This window comes from Dipodomys ordii, unplaced genomic scaffold (genome assembly GCF_000151885.1).
Source record: "Dipodomys ordii isolate 6190 unplaced genomic scaffold, Dord_2.0 Scaffold54, whole genome shotgun sequence".
NCBI lineage: Eukaryota > Metazoa > Chordata > Mammalia > Rodentia > Heteromyidae > Dipodomys > Dipodomys ordii.
The window spans coordinates 3,081,245-3,088,503 of record NW_012267270.1 but is presented as its reverse complement, the minus strand read 5'-3'; the positions used below and the strand labels follow the sequence as shown (position 1 = coordinate 3,088,503).

The 7,259-nt window shown below is 51.8% G+C and overlaps 1 protein-coding gene across 1 annotated transcript in view; it reads right to left on the bottom strand.

Moving 5' to 3' along the window:
- Cabp2 (calcium binding protein 2) overlaps nt 1-176 on the bottom strand; it is a 4,869-nt gene extending 4,693 nt beyond the window's left edge. Inside the window, exon 1 of the mRNA XM_013021014.1 lies at nt 15-176. Within this exon, the coding sequence (XP_012876468.1) occupies nt 15-176 (162 nt within the window). The remainder of the gene's footprint in view (nt 1-14) is intronic.
- Nucleotides 177-7,259: the final 7,083 nt, after the last annotated feature.

The following is a 7,259-nucleotide window of genomic DNA, read 5'->3' as shown; positions in this document are numbered from 1 at the left end:
CCCCCCCCGCTTACCTGCCCATAGGCCGCCTGCACCTGAGCCTCCAGGTCCCGGAGCAGTGCCTGTCTGCGGGCTACTGGGCTGGCAGGGGCCTGGCTCGGTCCTGGGGTGCCTGTAGAGGGGCTGGGGTCCCCTGAAGGGGTGCTGCCATCCGTTGGGCCCTGGGGCAGGGCCATGGACACAAGGACTCTGCACCTCCGTCTGGCCCTGCTGTGTGTCTTGTGTCCTGTAGGCCGGTGGCTTGGTGGGTGGGTGTGGGCATGGCTCTCCACGGTCCTAGCTCCATGGGCTAGAAGGGCCTGATGCCCTCGAAGCCCCTCACACCGCCTGCTGCTTCTCACATGGCCCTGCCAGCCGGGCCCAGGCCACCTCGGACACCCTCCTCTTTCTCCACGCTGTCAGCTTTCAGCTATAAGGGCCAGGAAGCCACACCTCGGCTTCCATCCTGGGTCCCCTGGAGGCCTAGTGTCTTGCCTCCCCTCCCGTTGCTGTGGCCTCCTCCTTCCGCATTTCTTGCCTCCATCTCTGGCTCATGGCTCCCCCAGCGCCCCCCCCCCCACGGACTCTCCACTTCATCCTGCCTTGTTCTCTATCCCTTCAGCCATTGCTACCCCTCTCTCTGTCCATCAATGTCCCTGGGGGCCTCTGCCAGCTCGTCACTCTCTCTGGTGGCCCCATGCCTTTCTCACTTTTGTCTATTTGTCCATTCTTGCTGTCCCAACCTCCCCTCTCCCACTCCCAGCTTCCAGGATCCTGGGAAAGCAAGACACCCTCTCACCGGAACTGCCACTTGGTCTACTGAAAGTTCTGCTTCTCAAGGAAAAAGGGCAGAGGTGGGTCAGGCAGCACCCCACCCCCAGCCTCTGGTACCCCCCCTGCCATGCCCCAGACCACTTACCACCCAGCTGCCTGCTCTTCAGCTTCCAGAACGAGGTCAGCTGTCCTGGCTGCCCCTGCTCGGGCCCCTCATGATTTATTTAGCTGCCCCTTGCACCAGCCTTTGTCCAAGGGAACCAGATCCCAGCGGATGCCTGCCACCTGAGCTGGTGGCTCTGCCATCCATTCAGTATTACCTTGGCCAATGTCTGAGGCTCGCTGGGGCCCAGCCCCACGACAGCAACTGGAGGCATATGGCAGACATCCACCTGTCCCAAAGACCCTGCTCCCAGGCACATGGGGCGCAGAGAAGAGCCACCAGGCAAGCTGCTGTTCTTAGCACTGACCTGGAGTGAATCAGGCATCTCAGAGATGAGGGAAGGGGCAACACTTCCATCCTGGTCCTCCACTGTTAGCCTCTAGCTCAGCAAAGGCTGAGGGCCCTGAGATGAACTTGCACTGTTTCCTGGATGACTTTCAGAGTTGCTGACTCAATGGTGTCTGTAGCCCACCTGCTCTGAGCCTTCCTGAATGTTTCCAGAACTTTCTGTTCCGTGGGGACTATACATTCAGCATCACAGAATTTCAGAAGATGGGAAAGGTCCCAGAGGTGGTCGAGAGGGAGACCTAGCCAGGTGCTGGTGGCTCATGCGTGCAATTCTGGCTACTCAGAAGACAGATCTGAGGGTTTGGGTTCAAAGCCAACCCATGCAGAAAAGCCCATGAGACCCTCATCTCCAAATAACCAGCAAGAAGCGCCAGAAGTGGGGCTGTGGCTCAAGGGGTACAGTGCTAGCCTTGAGCAAAAAAGCTAGGGTCCAGTGCCCAGGCCCTGAGTTCAAGCCTCAGTTGCAGCACAGAAAAAAAAATTAAGGAAGGGCAGCAGGGATAGGGAACAGCAGCAAGAGGGATGGGTGACCATATGGCCACGGTGGGTTTGAGAGATCTGAGGACAGGTTAGGATTGGTGGCCAAGCGGGGAAGAGCTCATCCAATGACCCTCATGCTGATTGCCCTGGGGACAAGGAGCACGCAAGTATTCCAAGTGGCATTCCCAGAAACATTCCTGAGAGATCCGATTCTCCTGTGCTCTACAAGGCTGAAGAAAGGAGCCGCTGAGTTCCTTCGTGGGCCTTTGGAAAAGTCATTTCACCTCTCTGAGCCTCTACTTCTTCATCTGAAAAATGGTGGTCCACCTCGTATCTGTCTCCAAGAAGGTGAGAAGTGTCAAGAAAAAGGTGTCCCAATGTAAAATCTAGGGTGGTGGAGACATAACTGGTCAGAAGATAGCAGTAAGTTTTCAATCATGGAACAAAGTGTTTGCAGGTAGGTGGAGGAGCATGTGTAGTTTGGACATCCTTCCTGGCTTGTGTTTCATGAGAAAGAACATGGAACATTCATCTTGGTGAGCTAAACTTGTGAAGCCTGACTTGGTCAAGATGGGGCCCTAGCTCTGGTGTTCAGGGTAAGTGAGGTAGACTGATGAGTAGACAGATGCATGATGGATGGATGGCTTGATGAATGGGAAGATGGTTGGGTAGGTGGAATGGGTGGGTGGATGGATGCATGAGGCTGGGACCTGATGTCTGGTATTTGGTTGGTGGCTGGAAGGAAGAATGGATGGACAAATAGTTGGGTGAGTAGAGGGAAGATGGATGGATGAATAGTTGGGTATGTAGAAGGGAAGATGGGTGGATGGCTGGCTGGAAGAACTGATGAATGGACAGATGGATATTATTTGATGCTTGATGGCTGAATGTTTGCACCAATGGTTGGTTGGGTAGATATTTGGGTGAATGTATAGACAAGAAGACAGAAGGAGGGATAAGCTGATGGAGGATAATTGGGTGGATGAATTGGCAGGCAGAGTTTGGTTTTGTGGTACCGGGACTTGAAGTAAAGGCCTTCCACTTGTTAGGCAGGTGCTTTACCATTTGGGCCACACTCTCAGCCCTCTTTGCTTTAGTGATTTTTCAGATAGGGCCTTGAGTCTCCCCACCTGCTTCCAGGGCCAGCACAGACCATTCTACTTTTATGCTTCATGTGTGGCTGGGATGACAGGCATATGCCACCACTCCGCTTTCATTGGATGAGGTGTTATCTTGTAAACTTTTTGTGCAGGCTGGCTTCAAATCACAATCCTGATTTCTGCCTCCACAGTAGCTTGGATGACACGTGTGAGCCACTCTGCCTGGCAGGTAGATGGATATTTTGATGGACTGGTGGCTGAATGTTGCATGAATGGCTAGATAATTGGGTAGAGGAAGTGGGTAGATGGATAAATGTAGATGCAAGTTTTGTATTCTTTATTGAAAGAGTCCCTTAGGTTACAGACCATATCTTTTTGCATATATTGTGCTAGTATTGGGCTTTAACTCAGAGTCTTGGACTCTTGTTTGACTTTATTTGCTCAAGGTTGAAGCTTTCCCACTTCAATCACACCTCCACTTCTGGCGATTTGGTGGTTAATTGGAGGCAAAAGTCCCACAGATTTTTTTCTGCCCAGGCTGGTTTTGAACTGCAATCTTCGTATCTCAGCCTTCTGAGCAGCTAGGATTGTAGGCTTGAGCCGTCAGTGCCTGGCTGTGTACAGATCATATCTTAACCTACTTCATTGTCTCTGGTGGTGTCCAATCTATTTGTTGCCTGACACAGGTCAACACACAGCTGAAGATGGCGCCTGCCTCTCTCCATTCCTGCCTGCTACACAGCCACACCTCCAGCTTTCAGCCATGATTCTTCAGATGGCAAAGATGACAGCTCCTTCTCTACTTCCCCCCGAGCTTGGCACCTGGAAATCATGATACTGAGAATGCCATGGTTCATATCCACTAAAATAAGATAGACACTAGCAAGTGTGGTGAGGACCGCCGAGAGCTGGAACCTTGCATGTTGATGGTGAGATGCTCCGTTGAGGCAGCTACTGGGGGAAAAAGTCCGGTCCTTCCTCAGGATGAGTGATCACGTGACCCACTCCTGGGTGAGCACCCAAGGGAACTGAATCCATAGCTCACCCAAAAATCTACACAAATGTTTCCAGAAGCATTATTTCTAGTAGCCAGAGTGAAACAAGCCAAGTGTTCATCAACTGATGAATGAGTAGGTAGGTTCAAGGCCAGCCTGAGCTACAGAGCAAGATCTTGTCTTTAAAAAAAAAGAAAGTGAGAAGTGGAGCTGTGGCTCAAAGTGGCAGATCACTAGCCTTGAGCAAAAGAAGCTCAGGGACAGTGCCCAGGCCCTGAGTTCAAGCCCCAGGACTGGGGGCAAGGGAAAAGAAAGCAAGAAAGAAAGTGATATAGCCTGGTGCTGGTAGTTTGTGCCTATCATCCTAGCTACTCAGGAAGTTGAGCCCTGGAAGTTTGAGTTTCAAAGCCAGAGCCTGGCAGAAGAGTCTTGGAGACTCCATTTCTAAAATGACCAGAAAAAAGTAAGTGTGAAGGCATGTCTCAAGTGCCAGCTGGATAAGCAAGCAAGCTGAAAGCTTGAGTTCAAATTCTAGTACCAGGAGAAAGAAAGAGATTAGTGGTTGCAGGGAACAGGGGAGGGAGGATGTTTGAATTTTCTTTTTAGGTATGATGGACATATTCTAGAATTAGACAATGAGATGACTACTCAATATTGACTATACTACAATCTACAGAGTGTACATTGAATAAGGATAACTTTTACATAAGGCTTTTTTTCTTTGTCAGTTGTGGGACTTGAACTCTGGGCCTGGGCTCTGTCCCTGAGGCTCTTCAGCTCAAGGCTAGCACTCTACCACTTGAGCCACAGCACTATTTCTGGTGGCTAATTGGAGATAAGAGTCTCATGGACTTTCCTACTAGGCTGGCTTTGAACCGCAATCCTCAGAGCTCATCCTCCTGAGTAGCTAGGATTACAGGTGTTAGCCACCAGTGCCCAGCAATAAGGCTGTTTTAAATCCCACCAAGAAGCTGGGCACCCATGGCTCATGCCTATAATCCTAGCTACTAGGAGGCTGAGATCTGAGGATTGCAGTTCAAAGCCAGACCGGCAGGAAAGTCCATGAGACTCTTATCTCCAATAAACCACCAGAAAACTGGAAGTGGCATTGTGGCTCAAGTGGTAGAGCATTGGGCTGAAGAGCTCAGGGACAGCACCCAGGCCCAGAGTTCAAGCCCCACGACCTACTGAAAAAAAAAAAAAGGTAAATCCCACCAACATAGGTGTTGATGGACCCCAGGCTGGAGGTTGGTAATGGGCAGGAGGGAGCTGCTGGACCCTCTGAATAATGTGCTTCTGGGATCCAGACCAGGTTTGCACCCCTGCAGCCGGAGGACTGTGGGTGAGGGCAGATATCTGGGACGACTCAGCAGTGCAACAAGTGTCCTGAAGGGGACAGCCCACACAGCCTCGGCAGTCTCCTGCAACGGCTCTGCTTTCCCTCACTGGAACAAACACCTGAGGAAAGTCATCTTAGAAAGAGAGATCACCGGGTGCTGTGGCTCACGCCTGTTATCCTAGCTACTCAGGAGGCTGAGATCTGAGGATCATGATTCAAAGCCAGCCCAGGCAAGAAACCCCATGAGATTGTTATCTCCAATTAACCACCAGAAAACCAGAAGCAGAGCTGTGGCTAAAGTGGTAGAGTGCTCACCTTGAGCTGAACTGCTGAGGGAGAGTGTGCCCCAGGTCCAGAGTTCGAGCCCCACGACTGCCAAAAAAAAATGGAAAGATCTATTTGGTTTACAGTTTAGTTTCAGCAGCACAGTACTTGGCCTTTGAGGCCTAAGGCAAGTCAGCGTGACATGTTGGGAGGTGGAGGAAAGCTCTCACTTCATAGCAGCAAGAAAAAGAGGAAAACAGGAAGGATTGTGATCTCTCTTCACATACCCCCCACCAATGACCTAACTCCCTCCCATTAGGCCCTACCTCTTTAGGTTCTACCATCTCCCAACCGTGCCACAGGAGGGCAGCGTAACCTTTGACACACAGACCTTCCAGGGCACTTATTTTTCAGGCCAGAGCAGGTGAGGAAACCTTTCAGAGCCTCTCTGCATAATGGGAACACGAGCCCATGCCTCCCAGGGTTGCCCTGGAGATGAAATGAGATCATTTCTATGAAAGCTCTTTGTAAGCAGCTCCGTGCTGGGCAGATGTTCATGCAGCTGTGAGCCAGGGCTGAGAGCCCAGCTCTGGCACCTCTGCCACGGCCACCTCCTCCTCCCTCCCCTTTCCACCCTCCCCTTCCAGCTGTAGGCCCAAGGGAGGCAAAGGAGTAGACCTCTACCCCGAAGCCGAAGCTCTCACCGCAGGGTCCTCCAGTGAGAGCCCCTATTCCCTCCTCCCCTCAGTGACGGAAAGTGAGGAAGAGAACCCGGCTGGGGTGCCAGGGCCTACAGGGAGGCAGGACAGAGCTCTGCTGCTCGTCTGTTTATGAATGTAGAGGAAGCAGAAGAAACGTTTCCTCCACCTTGCTGGGCTTTTAGAGGAGTGGGACACTGTCACACCGGCATCAGGGAGAAATCAGAGAGAAACTCCGACAAGGAAGGAATCTGGATGGAAAGAGGGTCAGCAGAGGCTTAGAACCCCACCCAAGCAGTGTGTCATCAGAAAACAACAGATGTGTAGGGAATGAAGGGATAATAAAAGCCATTTTAGGCTCAAGGAGCAGGGGAGCACCTAAAGGAAGGCCCAAGGTGGCACTGGGGTTTGAACTCGGGCCAGGCACAGAAAAGCAGGCTTTTCTGCTCAAGGGTGGTGCTCTACTTCTTGAGCCACATGTCCACTCCCAGCTTTTGGGTGGTTAACTGGAGATGAGTTTCACAGACTTTCCTGCTTTGAACTGTGATCCTCAGATCTCAGCCTCCCCAGTAGCTAGGATGATAGGCGTGAGCCACCAGCGCCCAGCAAAGGAAGGCTTTGTCTATGGATCCTTCTGGGCTAAGAGTCTAGCGCTATCACCAGTAAAGGAGAATTTATCTTGCAACTTTAGGCGGGAAGGGAGGATAGCTCTAGGTTTCTCATCTGCCATCTAAATAAGCATTTTTAGGTTAAAGAGGTATACGTTGAGCATCAAAGTAGAAAGAATGAGAGTTAAAAGTGAAGTCCCTGGAGCCAGCCCGATTAGGCTGGTGTAAATCCGGTTCCCTAGCTGTGTGGCCAGTCTTCCTTCCCGTAAAATGAGGGTAGCGGAATCAGTCTACCCTTCCGTCACCAGGGAAACCCTCCAACGCTCCTCGAGCCTAAGGGTGTGCTGTTATCATCCAGACAAGGCGTGCTTGTTCGCACTTCGTTTATCTGCGGAAAACGCCTTCTTTCGGGAGACGAGCCTTTCTTGAGCACCTGCTGAGTACCTGGACGCTAGCGATGTGGACGGTGCTCAGACGCGGCCTGCGGGCCGCGAGGAGCGGCGCGGCTTCG